Source organism: Bubalus kerabau, chromosome 8 (assembly GCF_029407905.1).
Source record: "Bubalus kerabau isolate K-KA32 ecotype Philippines breed swamp buffalo chromosome 8, PCC_UOA_SB_1v2, whole genome shotgun sequence".
NCBI classification, from domain to species: Eukaryota; Metazoa; Chordata; class Mammalia; order Artiodactyla; family Bovidae; genus Bubalus; species Bubalus kerabau.
In genome coordinates, this window is record NC_073631.1 from 79,947,071 (window position 1) to 79,964,578 (window position 17,508).

At 45.1% G+C, this 17,508-nt stretch overlaps 1 protein-coding gene across 3 annotated transcripts; it reads right to left on the reverse strand.

Annotated features, from left to right (window-relative positions):
* Positions 1 to 5,681: 5,681 nt before the first annotated feature.
* Positions 5,682 to 9,662, reverse strand: PPIA (peptidylprolyl isomerase A). 3 transcript variants are annotated; one of them, XM_055590675.1, is made up of 5 exons: positions 9,518 to 9,662; positions 7,275 to 7,305; positions 7,073 to 7,161; positions 6,403 to 6,575; positions 5,682 to 6,026 (listed from the first exon to the last, which is right to left on the reverse strand). In XM_055590675.1, exons 1-5 carry the CDS (start codon positions 9,584 to 9,586, stop codon positions 5,894 to 5,896), a joined length of 495 nt encoding a protein of 164 aa, XP_055446650.1. In that variant the 5' UTR covers positions 9,587 to 9,662; the 3' UTR covers positions 5,682 to 5,893. The 3 variants fall into 3 exon arrangements, with proteins under 3 accessions (XP_055446650.1, XP_055446651.1, XP_055446652.1); XM_055590676.1 differs by lacking the exon at positions 7,073 to 7,161 and adding an exon at positions 7,756 to 7,822 and having other exon boundaries at positions 9,518 to 9,655; XM_055590677.1 differs by lacking the exon at positions 9,518 to 9,662 and having other exon boundaries at positions 7,260 to 7,311.
* Between the last annotated feature and the right edge of the window lie 7,846 nt (positions 9,663 to 17,508).

Genomic DNA, 17,508 nt, shown 5'->3' on the forward strand with positions numbered 1-17,508 from the left:
GCAGGATTGGTTCCAGGACCCCTCGGATACTCAGATCCACAAGATGCTCAAATTCGTTATATAAAATGGCGTAACACTTGCACACAAGATTGGACCATCCTCCCAAATACGTTAACTTATCTCTGGATTACTTATACTACCTAAAACACTGTAAATACTATATATAGTTGTAAATACAGTGTAAATGTTCTGTAAATAGTTGTCAGTGCATGGCAAATTCAAGTTTTGCTTTCTGGAAATTTGTGGAATATTTTTCTCCAATATTATTTTTTAATTTGGCTGCACCAGCTCTTACTTGCAGCATGTGGGATCTAGTTTTCTGACCAGGGATGGAACCTGGGCCCACTGCGTTAAGGAGAGCAGAGTGTTAACTGCTGTACACCAGGTTAGTCCTTCCAATATTTATTTTTGGTTATGCTGGGTCTTCACTGCTGAAGGCATATTTTCTCTTGTTCTGGAGGGTTGGGGCTACTCTCTAGTTGTGTGGGCACTTCTCATTGTGATGGCTTCTCTTGTGGAGCACAGGCTCTAGGGCATGTAGATTCAGTAGTTATGCACAAGCTTAGTTGCCCTTCAACATGACTTGTCCTAGACAAGGGATTGAACCCATGTCCCCTGCATTGGCAGACGAATTCTTAATCAATGGATTACCAGGGAAGCTCCCTCCCAAATATTTTTGATCCATGATTGGTTGAATCTGTGGACATAAAACCTGTGGATATGGAGGACAAACTATACTATAGATTTGTTTTAAAATTAATGTTTTTGAAATTTTAAATATTTAGTACAGGTAAAAGGAATGTGTTATGAGAGTCCTCTCTGCCCATAGGCCTTCACCCCTCTACCCAAAGACACCCACTGGAAAACATTTCTCTGTATTCTCCGAAGGATATATAAAAGCACAAAGATACACTTTATTCTGCTTTTTTACAAAAACTATCATGTTATAGGGCTTCCCTGATGGCTCAGTGGTTAAGAATCTGCTTGCCAATGCAGGAGACTTGGGTTTGATCCCCGGTCAGGAAGATTCCCTGGAGGAGGAAATGGCTACCCACTCCAGTATCCTTGCCTTGGAAATCCCATTGACAGAGAAGTCTGGCGGGCTACAGTCCTTGGAGTCAAAAGAGTCGGACACGACTTAGCCTAATCACAACAGTATATGTTATATTGCATTCTACTGCCTTTTTTTTTTTTTTTTCACCTAAAAGTCTAGTTGATGCTATTCTGGAGATGTTTTTTTAACAACTACATCCTATCTCATTATGTCAGTGATTTTTAGCCAGAAGGCAGTTTGAAAATGTGTGGGCCTCTGACAATAGATGGGGGTAGTGCTGGATGTATTACAATGCCTGAGACTGCCCCACTGACTTCCAAACATCAGATGTTTGTGCATGTGAAAAATGCATCGAAGTTTAAACTCCATTTTACATGTTAACACAAAAAGTTTCGTTTTGGGTTGAAAATTTGAATATCCCTGACACTTCCCAGGCCTCTGACTGCTTTGTAATCTAAAGGAAGCATAAACTTTAGAAAGGCCTAAAGGCTCCTGGAATTATGTCAAAGAGACACAGAGGTCAATTTAGGGGGGCTTGTACTAGTCAAATTTGGGATGATTTGAACATCAAAAATAATGAGTGCAATCATAATACATTGAAAATCCTTGAGTCTATTGTGATAGGAGGGAGGGAGAGATTAGAAGATTTCTCAATTTTTTGCAACCACAGAATAATTGATTGAGGGGAATTCCCTCGTGGTCCAGTGGTTAGGACTTCATACACTCACTGCTGAGAGCATGGGTTCCATCCCTGATTCCCTGACTAGAGAAATAGGATCCCTCAAGCCATGTGATGCAGCCAAAAACTTTTTTTAATTGATTCAGGTGAAGACCAGTAATTGATATTGAAACAAAACAATCAGGTGAAAGATCTGGGAACAGAGTCTTCACACAGGCAAAGTACCATCCCACAGGTTACCTACTCAGCAGGAAGTGTACAAAGTACCTTTCCAGTGGAGCAGCTGATGGTCTGTTGAGTCTAAGCTCATATGCCAACTGACAAGGGGCAGAATTAACAATATCTGATTATATTCTTTGCAGTCAAAGATGGAGCTCTGTACAGTCAGCAAAAACAAGACCGGGAGCTGACTGGCTCAGATCATGAGCTACTTATTGCCAAACTCAGACTTAAAATGAAGAAAGTAGGGAAAACCACTATTCAGGTATGACCTAAATCAAATCCCTTATGATTATACAGTGGAAGTGAGAAATAGATTCAGGGGACTAGATCTGATAGAGTGCCTAAAGAACTATGGACGAAGGTTTGTGACATTGTGCAGGAAAACCATCCCCAAGAAAAATGCAAAGGCAAAATGGTTGTCTGAGGAGGCCTTACAAATAGCTGTGAAAAGAAGAGAAGCAAAAGGCAAAGGAGAAAAGGAAAGATATACCCATTTGGATGTAGAGTTCCAAAGAATAGCAAGGAGAGAGAAGAAAGCCTTCCTCAGTGATCAATGCAAAGAAATAGAGGAAAACAATAGAATGGGAAAGACTAGAGACCTCTTCAAAAAAAAAAAGACATACCAAAGTAATATTTAATGCAAAGATGGGTACAATAAAGGACAGAAATGGTATGGACCTAACAGAAGCAGAAGGTAGAAGAGGTGGCGTGGTAGGGGGGTTCAGGATGGGGAACACGTACACCCGTGGCTGATTCATGTCAGTGTTTGGCATGACTACAAAAAACCACTACAAAAAAAAAGGTGGCAATAATACACAGAAGAACTATACAAAAAAAGATTTACATGACCCAGATAATCACGATGGTGTGATGACTCATCTAGAGCCAGACATCCTGGAATGAGAAGATAAGTGGGCCTTAGGAAATACCGCTACAAACAAAGCTAGTGGAGGTGATGGAATTCTAGCTGAGCTATTTCAAATCCTAAAAGATGATGCTGTGAAAGTGCTGCACTCAGTATGCCAGCAAATTTGGAAAACTCAGCAGTGGCCATAGGACTGCAAAAGGTCCGTTTTCATTCCAATCCCAAAGAAAGGCAATGCCAAAGAATGCTCAAACTACTGCACAATTGCACTCATCTCACACACTAGCAAAGGAATGCTCAAAATTCTCCAAGCCAGGCTTCAGCAGTACATGAACCTTGAATTTCTAGATGTACAAGCTGGATTTAGCAAAGTTAGAGGAAGCCAAGATCAAATTGCCAACACCCGTTGGATCATAGAAAAAGCAAGAGTTCCAGAAAAACATCTGCTTTATTGACTATGCCAAAGCCTTTGACTGTGTGGATCGCAACAAACTGTGGGAAATTCTTTAAGAGATGGGAATACCAGACCACTTGACCTGGCTCTTGAGAAATCTGTATGCAGGTCAAGAAGCCCTAGTTAGAATCTACATGGAACAACAGACTGATTCCAAATTGGGAAAGGAGTACATCAAGGCTGTATATTGTCACCCTGCTTATTTAACTTATATGCAGAGTACATCATGAGAAAACGCTGGACTGGGAGAAACACAAGCTGGAATCAAGAGTGCTGGGAGAAATATCAATAACCTCAGATATGCAGAAGACACCACCCTTATGGCAGAAAGAGAAGAACTAAAGAGCCTCTTGATGAAAGAGAGTGAAAAAGTTGGCTTAAAACTCAACATTCAGACAACTAAAATCATGGCATCCGGTCCCATCACTTCATGGTAAACAGATGGAGAAACAATGGAAAGACTTTATTTGTGGGGGGGGGTTCCAAACTCACTGCAGATGGTGACTGCAGCCATGAAATTAAAAGATGTTTACTCCTTGGAAGAATAGCTATGACCATCCTAGACAGCATATTAAAAAGCAGAGACATTACTTTGCCAACAAAGGTCCATCTAGTCAAAGCTATGGTTTTTCCAGTAGTCATGTATGGATGTGAGTTGGACTAGAAAGAAGGCTGAGTGCCGACGAAGTTTTGAACTGTGGTGTTGAAGACTCTTGAGTCCCTTGGACTGCAAGGTGGTCCAACCAGTCCATCCTAAAGGAAAAGTCCTGAATATTCATTGGAAGGACTGATGCTAAACCTGAAACTCCCATAGTTTGACCACCTGATGTGAAGAACTGACTCATTGGAAAAGACCCTGTTGCTAGGAAAGATTGAAGGCGGGAAGAGAAAGGGACACAGAGGATGAGATGGTTGGATGGCATCACGGACTCAGTGGACATGAGTTTGAGTTGGCTCCAGGAGTTGTTGATGGACAGGGAAGCCTGGCATGCTTTAGTCCATGAGGTCACGGAGTCAGGCACAACTGAGTGATCGAACTGAACGATGCCTTTCTGCTTAAACATTGAACTTGTGTCCATTGAAGCTTCTCGAATTTCCAATTTACAGATAATTAAGAAGTAGAAGCAGCAGCAAGTAACACAAAGTGGAGACACTGGCAGCAGCTCCAGTGATATTCACCAAGTCAATGTGCTGGACTTAAAGAGTACAAGTCAGAGGGACTGCAGATGGGCATGAGGTTCTTCCTAGTGTGGTCGATTACAGGGATGGTTGCATTCACTACTGTACTCTTAAAATGGGTGAATTTTATGGTATATACATACCATATATGGTATATACCTGCTTGTCTGCCAACTCACTTCAGTTGTGTGCAACTCTTTGTGACCCCATGGACTGTAGCCCACCAGGCTTCACCGTTCAGAGGATTTTTCAGACAATAGTGAAGTAGGTTGCCATGAAGATCCTCCAGGGAATCTTCCCAGCCCAGGGGTTGAACCTACATCTACCTAACATCTCCTGCGTTGGCAGGCAGATTCTTTACCACTAGCGCCACCTGGTTTATTATGTAGTGTGTATTACACATTATAATACCAATAGTTTTTAATATTAATAGAAATTGTTAGAAAATAGGACTGTTCTAGATTAAAAAGACATCTAACAATCAGATAGGCTTCCCAGATGGCGCTAGGGGTAAAGAATCCACTGATGCAGATTCGATCACTGGGTTGGGAAGATCCTCTGGAGTGGCAACCCTCTCCAGTATTCTTGCCTGGAAAACTCCATGGACAGAGGAGCCTGGTGGGTTACAGTCCATGAGGCTGCAACAGGATACTACTGAGCGACTGAACACACAGCAAACTAGGGACTGCCCTGGTGGCTCAGATGGTGAAGAATCTGCCTGCAATGCAAGATAACTGGGTTCAAACACTAGGTAGGGAAGAATCCCAGTATTCTTGCCTGGAGAATTCCATGTACAGAGGAACCTGGTAGGCTACAGTACATGGAGTTGCAGAGTCAGACATGTCTGAGCGACTTTCAAATATGTAAAACCTAAGTTAGATCATGGTGGGGTTGGAAGAGAATAGCATTAAGACACTGATTGTAAAGAAACTGTACCTTAATAAAGCAGATTTGGGGCTTTCCTGGTGGCTTGATGGTAAAGAATCCACCTGCCAAGGCAGGAGACATGTGCTTGATCCCTGGGTAGGAGGAAATGGCAACCTGCTCCAGTATTCTTGCCTGGGAAATCCCATGTACAAGGAAGCCTGACATGTTAATATAGTCCATAGGGTCAGTCAGACACAACTTAGCAACTGAACAAAAGCTGATTCTAAACACAACTTTTGTCTTAGAAGTAACCTGTTGCTGCTTAAAATGAAACCTACGTCAATACTCTAATGCAAACAAAGACAGATAATTGTTTAGTTTTTATTTCATAATCATAAATTTAACTTTGCAATCCAGCTAAACTTGGAGGGGGATAAGGAAAATATGGAACCCAAAGAACTGTAGCAAGAGCACAAAGATTATAGGATACTTCAAGCAGATGGGGTGAAGGGGTGCTCTCCTGGGCTACAGAAGGAATGGTCTGGTGCTTAAGTAAAACACAAGTCAAATTTATTAGATTTGTCCACAGTCAGCAATGGTGATCTTCTTGCTGGTCTTGCCATTCCTGGACCCAAAGCGCTCCATGGCTTCCACAATATTCATGCCCTCTTTCACCTTGCCAAAGACCACATGCTTGCCATCCAACCTAGAAGAGAATAATAAACATTATTACCTGTGGCCAGAGATGTTAAATACTGGAAACATTTTTATTCTTCTACCTAAAAAAAGTTGGCAACACCAATAGATTGCTTTAGGCCAGTCTAAGAAACATAAAGAGTCTCCACTGTTAAGAATCCTAATTTTAGAACGGACCCCTTAAAAAGAACCAACAAATCACAAGCAAATTAGATGAAAGCACCACTTGTAACTAAACCAATCAGCTAAATGCCCTGTTTTGCTAGAGTATCTCCACTTACTTTCTATAAGCACACTCTAGAAATTTTCACTATGGTCCATGCCCTTCCACTACCTTAGAGCAGGCAACAGCAGGGAAAGGGTGCCTTTGCCATGCCCTGTCTTACCACTCAGTCTTGGCAGTGCAGATGAAAAACTGGGAACCATTTGTGTTGGGGCCAGCATTTGCCATGGACAAGATGCCAGGACCTGTATGCTTCAGAATGAAATTCTCATCATCAAATTTCTCGCCATAGATGGACTTGCCACCAGTACCATTATGGCGTGTGAAGTCACCACCCTGTGAACATAAAGAGAAACATGTCACATTTGGACAGTCAGAAAACATGCCATGTCTACAAGGTTCAAACTTTTAAGACTCAAGTTCAAAACAAGGTGGTCAAGGGACTTCTCAGGTGGTCCAGTGGCTAAGACTGTGCTTGCAATACAGCGGGTCCAGGTTCAATTTCTTGTCAGGGAACTAGATCCCACACATTGCAACCAAGACCCAGCGGAGCCAAATAAATGAATATTAAATAAATAAAACTAAAAGGTCACTTGGAACCAAAATGGTAGAACAGCACTTCGTATGTGCACATATTTTTTTTAATAACATTTTAGACCTATAGCAATTTAGATGGCATCCTATCAGTGCAAAATCGTAAAATAAACAAATGGACCAGAAAAGTTTAACAGCAAACTGGCACCAGTGCAGACAAACCATATATACACATTCTGGAGTATTCTAGTTCAATCCTAAATTAAGACAACCCAAGTCAGTATCAGTCTATTTCATACCTGGCACATAAATCCCGGAATTATTCTGTGAAAGCAGGAACCTTTATAACCAAATCCTTTCTCTCCAGTGCTCAGAGCACGAAAGTTTTCTGTTAAAATAAAGTATATATACATATATAGAGAGAGAGAGGGAGACACACACACACAGAGAACAGAATAAGAATAATAAAAATAGTAATCAGAATACCTTTGTTAAACTAACCTGCTGTCTTTGGAACTTTGTCTGCAAACAGCTGTTAAGAGAAAAATGACAGTTAATTAACAACATCTGTTTGCATATTTTGTTGCTTAGTACCCTCGTCTTTAGGGGTTTCTGAATCATAAATTCATTTTCTCACAAGAACATAATGCTTCTTCAGTAATTGCTCTGAACCCCAAATAAGAACTGTTCCTGACAGCCTTAAGTCCTGTGGTGTTGGGTTAGCAACATGAAACCCAAAGACGTGCCAAAAATCCAGAACCAGCAATGACTCAAATAGTGTGAGGCTTCTAAAAAGTGACTTAAAACTTTTATGTGTTATCACACCTACTTCTGAACAGATATATGGCTTCTCAAATGTACATCACCTCCCCCAACTTCAGTCTGAACCTAAGGACAAGATTTTCAGGAATAGCAAGTACTCCTGCTTGATCAGGGAGTAAACAGGTGTAATTTCAGTCACTGGTAATGAAAATGCTACTACCTCCAATCTGTTAACATAGCTTTACGGATTGGATGAGCAGTCACTTCTTGGTTTCCAGGTCCCTTACCTAGTAGTGGGGTAAAAAATAAAGATTGGTTTCTAGTACAACTGCTTCAAACCTTTCCTGCATATATAAAACATTCTGCCCAAAAATGCTTAAACATCACACTTAAACAAACCCTTTAAAATATTTTATGAACTATTCCAGAGATCTGTGACTAAATCATCTATTGAAATCCTGTATGTTTCTTACATCTAGTTATTTAGCTTCTAAATATTATATGTAAAACATATGGTCTCTCCTAAGTCTAACGTTTCTCAAATCCTGTACTCAACCGCTTCCCTTAAAAGTCCGTACTGGCAGTTCCATCTCTATTCTCACCAATGGATGTGCCAAGAGCTCCTATCTCATTTCCATTAAGCCCTCTGGCTAACCGGAGACACACGCTAGGAAGCGTTAGGCTTAGGCCAAGTTTCCACGTGGCTCCCAATCAATTATCAGCTGACTACAGATAAAAGTGGGGCGTAGATCAATAGGATCTATTATTTCTCCGAAGAGTTTTACCTCAGGGCAAGCGTCCCCATGGGCCCTTACCAATTCTTAGCTCTGACTACATTACGAGTAGGTACAGACTCAATAGGACCTAATGTTTTCTCACAGGGTTTAGGCGTCTTCTATGTGTCTCCAACGTGGACAGTTATCATGACAGGAAACCCTCTGCCCTCATCTGCATGGGGGCCTATCCATCCTTGGGATAAGATCCTAAAACTAACCACTGACAGCTTTTGAGAGGTCGTTAAGGAGGATAAAACCACTTAGGGCTACACCCTAAGTGAGACAGCAGGACAGAGGAGCCTGGCGTGCTGCAGTCCATGCGGTCAGAGTTGGACACGATTTAGCGACTGGACACTTCAAGTCCTACCGGTTAACTGTAACGGAATCGCATTTACCGTTTCAAGAGCACGCCAAGTAACTTAACTACCTTGCTGTAACCACAAACTGATTAATAAGTACTCTAACTAGTTAAGAAACCATCAGAGGTGGCCTGCCGCGGAGCCAGTCTGGACTAGCCCATTCTGCAGGACGACGACCGGGAGGAGCCCGGGCGCCTCCCACCCACCCACCGTCACCGCAGCGGAAGGCGGGCCTCGGCGCCAGCGGAGAGAAGGCCGCCAGTGCATTTCCGCTCGGGGTGGGGGCCGGGAGGGGCACGAGGGGCCTCTTTCTACATTTATCTCAAGATTTTAAGACATCTGGGGAAACCCTGGAGTCTGCCAGCCCCACAGCCCTATAACCCAACCCTGAACTAGCAGGCGTCCTCCGGGACCAGGGCTAGGCTGCTAACCCCACCGACCCTGACGCGCCCGGGGCGGGAAAAGCAGCCTTCAGGTGCGACCGTCGCGCCAGCGCGAAGAGAGCCGCTTCCGAGCCCTCGAGAGTGGCCTTGGGACGGTGGCAGCGGCCTGGGGCCGGCGTCTGCCTTCCGTTTAGGGCGTTGTCGACCCTCTGGGGCCTGCGGTCCCGCGTGGCGACCAACAGCTAGCAGCCCGAGCACGTGCGCGGCCGGAAGGGCGCGGCCGCCCCTCCCCCGCCCGCCCCGCCTTTGTCTACCCGCCGCCCCCGGCCTCCCAAAATGGCCCCTCGTCAGGAAATGGCGCCGCGCCGCCCGCGTTCCTCAAGCAGGGTGCCCGCACCCGGTTACTCCGCCTCTCCCCCCGCCGCCCACTCGGGCCCACCCGGCTCGTCGCCGCCTGCCCCAACCTCAAAAGAGACGCGGCCCAAGGGCTCGCCGTCGACAGCGATGTCGAAGAACACGGTGGGGTTGACCATGGCTAGACAGCAAAGGAAACTCCGGTGTGACGGCGTCTGCAAGGCAGCACGAGCCCCGCCGCCCTCCTCTTTTATAGCCAGTTCAAGCCCCGCCCACAGCCGGTCGCGCGCCTCATCTCTGGCCAATCGCGACCACGGGTCAATCGAAATGACGGCATGGCTGGCCTATGAGTAGAGATGGCGCCCTAGAGGCAGGTCTGGAGACGCGCGTGCGTGCTGGGCGTTGCGGGCAGGTTCCCGCCCGCGGGCTCCGTCTCCGCGCTGCGGCGTGGGGTCGCGCGCTAGCGACTGCTATGGGGATGGGGATCGGGCGTGGCGATCTCCCTGGTGGGCCGGTGGGAGCTGGAGGGCCGTGCACCTGCCTGGCCTCGCGACCAGGATGTCTCCCCATTGCTCAGAGTGGGTAACTGAGGCGAACGAAGGCCTCAAGGTCGCGCCGCCCGCCAAGGTCGCTTGGGGTCCAGGGAGCGCGCCTCTTTGGGAGGCTAGGTGGCCTTGGCCATCACCATTTTCTCACTGCAGATGAGGTTAATTAAGGCCCAGTCGCCTCCCTCTTTGCTTCCCCCTCTCCCTTCTAGTCTGAGAGGTTATGAAATGTTTCCAAAATGTCCTACTTTCCGAAAATATCTTGCACACTCTACTTGAATTTTCTCCAGGAGGAAGACATTAAAGCAAGAGGTTGGCAGACACTTATCTATAAAGACACGCTGCGCAGTTTTGCCTTCCTTTTAAATCTTTTAAATTCTCTACCCCGCACCCCGTCTTTCAGAGGCAGAATTGAGTTCTGGGTGAAAGACAAAGCCCAACTTAAAAATGAATTCCCTTAGTCAAAGATATTAATAATGCTTTTATTACTAGTACTGAATGCACTTATATGACCCTGGTTTTTTGTTCAGAAAACCTTGAGAAAAAAATTTATATATCCTCCAACATTTAGTTGCAACATTCAGAGTTATGTAATATCTCTGAAACTTAGTTTTTTCATCTGCAAAACCAGGATAGGGATCTGAGAAGCAAATGAGAATTTATGACTGGTGAAATCCAGTGTCTGGCATCATGCCATCATTATTAATAATGGCATTGTGAGCTTACATGTGCTCAGAATTTATAGAGTGTGGTTTTGTTCTCACAACCACCCCATAATCCCCATTTACAGAAAAGTGGAAAGTAAGCATCTTCCATGTTAAATAGCTTGCTCAAAATAACCAGTTTAGGAGTATTAACAAAGCCAGAACTGGAAACTGAACTGCCTTTTTTTTTTGCTCATTCCACATCACCTTTTGCTTTATGACCCTGAGGAAGCTGCTTGTCCTTATCTGATACAGAAAAGATGACCCAAGGCCCTCAGGGGTAAACTCTCTCAACTTCTATCTCCTTCACTCTGAATCTTAAAGCAATTAGGAACCCCTCCTAAGAAATAAATGAATGAATAGTAAGGGCATCACTTATGGGTTCCCTCACATTACTATTCAAAGTCTAGTCTTCTCTTTACTATCATCCTCTCACTTCACACAGGTATACCATATGTACACTCAAGAAAATAAATATGCACGTGTTTTGTTTGTTAAAGGGGGAGCCAGTGTTGTAGGGGATCCTTTATTAGCATTATCTCTTGAATAGGACTTCCTTACCGAGTAAAATTTCAGCAGACATAGAACCTCAGGAATGTGAGGCCGTCCAGTGCCTTATTTGGATGATTCCGACCAAAAGCAAATCCAACTGAATTCAACACAGCCCTGATCTGGTTAGCTGGAGGGGTACTATACCAACCACCAACTGGTAAGCAGAAGTCTGTGACTTTGTCCATGGAGCATATTATAAACAAATGCTTACTTCAAAAATGTCTCTAGAGAGAATGTAAAAGGGGGAAAAGTCAGGTTATTCAAAATTATAAAAACAGGCTACTTTTTTTTCATGGTAGATGGTGGAAGATGGTAACTTGTCTCATATGCACTTCTTGCCCAGGGCCTCGCTTGTGCTTCTGCCACGTGGCTGCTGCTGAGACCTGCAGTGACATCATAACCCACATACCCATGGCTTTCTCCAGGCCACATCTTCCCTGTTATGACTCTCCATCAGGCACAACCTCCTGCTTCCTTGATGGGCTGGACTTTTCTCTCCCATTTCTCCAACCCTGACCTTTTCCTCTTGAACTGTTCCACACATTTGTCCTGTCATAGTCATATATTTGATCTTGTTTTCTTCCTTACACATTGGCTATGGTCAACCTTGTTCACTCTCATGGCTCAGATTCTCAGGTAACTTCTCAACCAAGCTCCAGGCCCACATTTACTCCAGAGCTGCAGGTGGCTCCTCCCTGCCCACTGGGTCTCTCCTCAAGAATAAACCCTCAGACAGAGCTCTGCCACCTACCCCTCTTCCCCAGGCCTCTCCGTCCCCTAGGCCTGCTCTCCCTCCCCACCGCAACAACTCTGGCTTGGCCTTTTGCAGCAGCTTCCTAACTGGTTACTTGGCCCAGGTTTTTCTTGTTATTTCTAGAACGGTCATTTGCAAAGTAATCCGATTTTGTAACTCCCAAGCTGTACAACCTCTTGGTCACCCATAGTGACCAGGCAGCCCCTTCACAGTCTGGTCTTAACTTGCTCTTCAGCCTCCTGGCTGGGATTTTTCCTGCCATGTTGAGTTTCTCATTGCCACCCCTACCCTGCCTTTCCAGTACTCCTTTTTTGCCTGTGGCCTGTGCCACCAAACCTCACCCTGTGGTCCCCATGGGAAATCTTCCTTAGCTCTCCCAGAGGTACTGGGTCTGCTCTGCAGCTTCAAAACTCAGAAGACATGTATTGAATGAATGCATAAATCCATGAAGAAAGGGCCAACCAAAACCTGGCCCTGGGGACTCCCCTGGTGGTCCTTAGGTCTTCCACAACAGGAGGCAAGGGTTCAATCCCTGGTGGACAAACTAAGATCTCACATGCCACACTGCTTAAAAAACAAAAGAGGGCCCTGTAGTGTGACTCGTCAATGGGGTTGTTAATTAATTTGCACACACTGCTCAGAGCTGATGACTCTGCACCCAACTCAGGCATCAGTAATCATCCAGCCACTTGACAAGCAGCTCCTCACTGAACATCATCGTTCAGGCGCTGAAGATGTTCACTTCAGCCCCATCATATGTCCGCCCATCTGCGGAGGATGCCTGCCCGCACCCTCACTCCTTGCTGGTTCCATCCTCGCTCCTGTCCACATCTATCCAGGCCCATCCTGGCTGTCTAGCCCCATGGCTGCTCTTCCTTTCCCCTTAGAGGAAAAGAGCTTCCTGCATCTCCTCTGGCTACCTGGTCTTCCTTATCCACCAGTCCCTGAAGACCACATCCTTGCCACCCTCCTCTTCCCTCCTAATTCACTCACGAGAGTAGTCCACGCTTCTGTGATCTGTCCAATCACTCCCCACTCCATACATGTCATCAGACTCCTGCTCCCACCCTTAACCCCAAGCTGCCCTAGCCAAGGCCTCCAGGGACCTCGCATTTATAAACTTGAGATTCATTTGCTTTATGACCGCTGGCATTTGACCCCATCATGCTGCAGGATTCTGAGCTCTCAGCCCCAGGTACCCAACCTGCTGTTCAGAATGTGTTCAGTAGCAAGCAGGAGAAACCTCAGGCAGGAGCCGGTTTCAACAATAGAAATCCATGGCAGGGCGCTGATCAGAGTGGTGCTGAGTAGATGGGCCTACTGAGCTGTGGTTAGAAGTTAGGAAAGCCGCATGGAATGATAGAAATTCCAGCAGGACCACTTTCCCACCCCTGAGAGTTATGTGCGCCTGGGAAGTCTATACAGGAGTTCAGAATGCCTACCACATACAGAGATGATCAGATGCGGACAGAAAAGATGTTTATGTAGCTGAGGATTCATTCAAGTTGAAAGGAAGGCAGATTGTTCTGTGCAGGGCCAAGATGGGGGCCTCTGCGGCAGGCCAAAAGGAGTCTGTCTGCAGCCAGGCCAGCCTGGCCATTATTGACCTGAGTCAGGTGTTAAAACGTGCAGTAGGTTTCTCTCTCTCTTTGACTTAGGTATGCAATTTTTTTTTCCTTGCTGCACTGCCCAGCATGCAGGGATCTTAGTTCCCTGACCAGGAATCGAACCCATTCCCTCTGCAGTTAATGCTCAGAGCTCTAACCACTTGACTGCCAGGGGATTCCTTGCATTTCCTTTTTTTTTTTTTTTTTTTAATTTATTTGGCTGCGCCAGGTCTTAGTTGTGGTATGCAGGATTTTTAGTTAGGGCATGTGGGATCTTGTTCCCTAACCAGGCATCAAACTCAGGCCCACTGCACTGGGAGCTCAGAGTCTTAACTGGTTCAGAAACTGCCAGGGAAGTCCCTGCATTTCTTTTTGAACAGCTTTTAACAAGTGAATTTCATGGTGTGTAAGTTTTATTGAGATGTAGTTTACATACCATGACATTCACTTGTTTTAATCATACAATTCAGTAATTTTTTAGCAAATTCAGAGCAGTGCAAATATCTCCACAGTCTAATTTTAGAAAATGTCCCTCACCCCAAGTACCTTGTACCCTTTTTTAGTAATTCCTTGTTTCCACCCAGCAACTGCTTTTAAAATTCTGTAGTTAAAAAGTGATTTAGACTTGTGGTTTAAAATGGAAATACTATAAAGTTTATATATTGTGTTTAAACATTTAAGAGAACTTTAGGTTCAACATATCCGAAAGCCTATTAGAACTATTTATTGCTCGAGGTGGTTTTTTTCTTTGCTAATTTGGACAATTAAGTACTTCAAAAGGAAACCAAATGTATTACACCTATAAATGCAGTTTAAATGTTGGAAGATGTAGTAAAAGAATTCAAATCTGCCATGTTTATAAAGAGATTAATATGATGTACAAGCTAAAGAACTAGGTTTTAAAATGGTAGTTTAATAAGTTAAATATCAGTTGTGAAAATATAATTAATATAAAATATAACAAACACTGAGTAGCTTTTTTACATAAAAAAGAAGCTGCAGGACTCCAATTTACATGTCAAGGGCCCTAGGGCCTTTGGTTTTCTGTCCTCAGGACGGTGACTTCACAGTTCCGGGTGGTGCCACCACCTCCCCTCCCCTCCTGCATCGCCCCAAGTTCATGTTCAAGATAGGCTGGTTGCCGCGAAGACTAAGGAAGAGGGAGAAAGGGAAAGAGGAAGAAGCCCGAAAATTACGCCACCACAATCCTGTTGGCTAAGCTTTCCCAGGAGCCCCACCCAGTGGCTTTCACCCTTGGCTGCAGGAATCCAGGAAGATGAATATTTTGATCTGGGCACATTGCCAACCGAGCCACCCGGCTTCTGTTAGTAAGAAGGAAGGCAAAATGGATGCTTTGGGAGATAACAGGCAGCATCCAAGGCACCAACTATTGTCACCCAGCAGAAAAGGGATAGACTGGGAGGGATGGGGGCGTTCTCAGTCCTCAGGAAACCTGCACAATAGTGCACAGGGAGAAACCCCACTCAGCCTGGTGGGGGAGGACCATGCCCCCCCCCACCAGAAATGTTGGATCTGATGGCACAGTGGGGATTGCATCTGCTTAGTGGAGCCCTGATCATTCCAATCTCCCCGATCACAGGAGGCTGGGAAAAGTGATGTCTGGTGTTCTCATGTATTTCCCACTCAGAAGGTGGGGCATTTCCCTAATGCAGAAAAGGGCACAGTAACCAAACAAGGATAAATAAGGCTTACGATAGTTAAGTCAGGATTCCAGGAGGAATTGGGTGCCATTATTAAGATCATTATTTAATTCTCACAGCAGTCCTTTGAAGTAGGTACTATTATTTTTGCTATTTTTCACAAGAGGAGACAAGCTCAGAGAAGTTGAGTAACTTCCTTGGAGAGAGAGAGCCAGGGTTGATGCCCATTCTACCTGGCTCTGGTCCTGTGCTACTCACTGTCACGCCACGTCCTGAAATTTTTAAAAATCATGTTAAATATATGTAACATAAAGTTTGCCATTTTAACTAATAAGTGTACAGTTCATAGGCATAAAGTGCATTCCTATTACTATGCAGCCATCACCACCATCCATCTCCAGAACTTTTTTATCTTCCCAAACTGAAACTGTCCCCATTAAACACTAACTACCCATCTTCCACTCCCAGCTCCTGGCACCCATCAATCTGCTTTCTGCCGCTATGAATTTGCTTATTCTAGAAACTTCACATAAGTGGAGTCATACAGTATTTGTCCTTCCGTGACTGGCTTATTTCACTTAGCATAATGTCCTCAAGCTCTATTCAGGTTGTGTCAGAATTTCCTTCTTTTTTGCAGCTGCATAATATTCCTTTGTTTATCCATCCTTCTATCCATGAACGCTTAGGTTGCTTCCATCTTTTGGCTATCGTGGATAACGCTGCTATGAACATTGGTGAGTCCTTTCTTTCAATCTCTTCGTGCATATTCTATGAAGTAGAATTTCTGAATCAGACAATAATACTGCTTTAATTTTTTGAGGAACTTCCATACTGCACCATTTCCACGGCTACACCATTTTGCATTCATTCCAGCCATGCACAACAGTTCCAATTTCTCCACATCCTCACCAACGTGTTATTTTCTGTTTGTTTTTATAAGAGCCGTTCTAATGGGTGTGAGGCGGTGCCTCGTTGTGGTTTTGACTTGCATTTCCCTAATGATTAGTGCTGTTGAGCATCTTTTCTTGTGCTTTTGGCCATTTGTATGTCTTCCTTGAACAGAGAAATATCTGTTCAAGCCTAATCTATTCTTTAAGTGAGTTGTCTGGCTTTTTGTTGTTGAGTTTTAGGAAGACTTTACATATTCTGGATATTAATCCCTTACCATATATATAATTTACAAATATGTTCTCCCATTCTGTAGGTTGCCTTTTCATTCTGTTGATAGTGTCATGAATTTTTTTGAGTGCCCAGGCTGTAGCCATTATCTTGATCTCATCTTTGGCTGTGTGATAAGTCACACTCAGTTTGGGTGTGTATTTGAGTCCTACCAGAAAGGGAAGGTCACTTTACCCACAGAGCCCAGTTCTCCAGGTTCCTGGGGTGATTTCAGCCAAGTCCCTGTGGTGATCATCCAGGCCTCTTTCTCTAATGCTGAAGGCAGAACTGCAGCAGGTGAAGACAGAGCCAGCAGAGGAAACTGAGGCAAGGACCATTCAGCCCACTGCCCAGGAGCAGCTACAGCACATACGGTTGTGTTGTTGTTTTAGTTGCTCAGTCGTGTCCGACTCTTTGCGACCCATGAACTGTAGCCCACCAGGCTCCTCTGCCCATGGGGATTCTCCAGGCAAGAATCCTGGAGTGGGTTGCCATTCCCTTCTCCAGGGGATCTTCCTGACTCACAGATCGAACCCAGGTCTCCTGCATGGCAAGCAGATTCTTTACCATCTGAGCCACCAGGGAAGCCCATCATGTACAGAGCGCAGAGCAAAATGAAATGTGAGGCCCCTTGTTAAAAAATTATCAAGGGTTCCAGGACAGAGACAGCAGAATATTAAACCAAGTGCAGGGGTTGGGTGGTGGTACGGGGGTTACAAGCAGCTCCTGCAGCCAGCTCTGCCACTGCCTTTGGTGGCAAAGCATCAGGTGCCTGGCAGCCCTGGGCACAGGGGACTTTACACACACACCCTGTTTTCCAAGGCCATCACCAAGTGCTCATGAGGAAGAGTGGAGGCTGGTCCAGGAGATGGAGACTACCTGAGGCTCTGGGGGAGGAACAGGGGCCTGAGGGACCCTCCAATGACAGAGGCTTGGCAGTAAGCACCCGGCAGTGACTGTCTGCCCCTGAGGGGGCAACGAGTGAGACCTGGGTCTGAGGCTCAAGCATGTGGGGCTCCTGGAGCCTGAGAGTAACCATGCCAACCCTGACACCACGTGCCACTGGCGATGTGGCAGGAGAGCCAAGACCTTCCGAAGGACAGGCATGTGGGGCCTCTAT

Excerpts from the sequence above, each read along its gene's own strand:
- PPIA (XM_055590675.1), bottom strand. The coding sequence starts at position 9,586 with ATGGTCAACCCCACCGTGTTCTTCGACATCGCTGTCGACGGCGAGCCC. Across the intron at positions 7,306-9,517 it reads TGGGCCGCGTCTCTTTTGAG|CTGTTTGCAGACAAAGTTCC; the intron begins GTTGGGGCAGGC and ends TTCTCTTAACAG. Across the intron at positions 7,162-7,274 it reads CAAAGTTCCAAAGACAGCAG|AAAACTTTCGTGCTCTGAGC; the intron begins GTTAGTTTAACA and ends TTATTTTAACAG.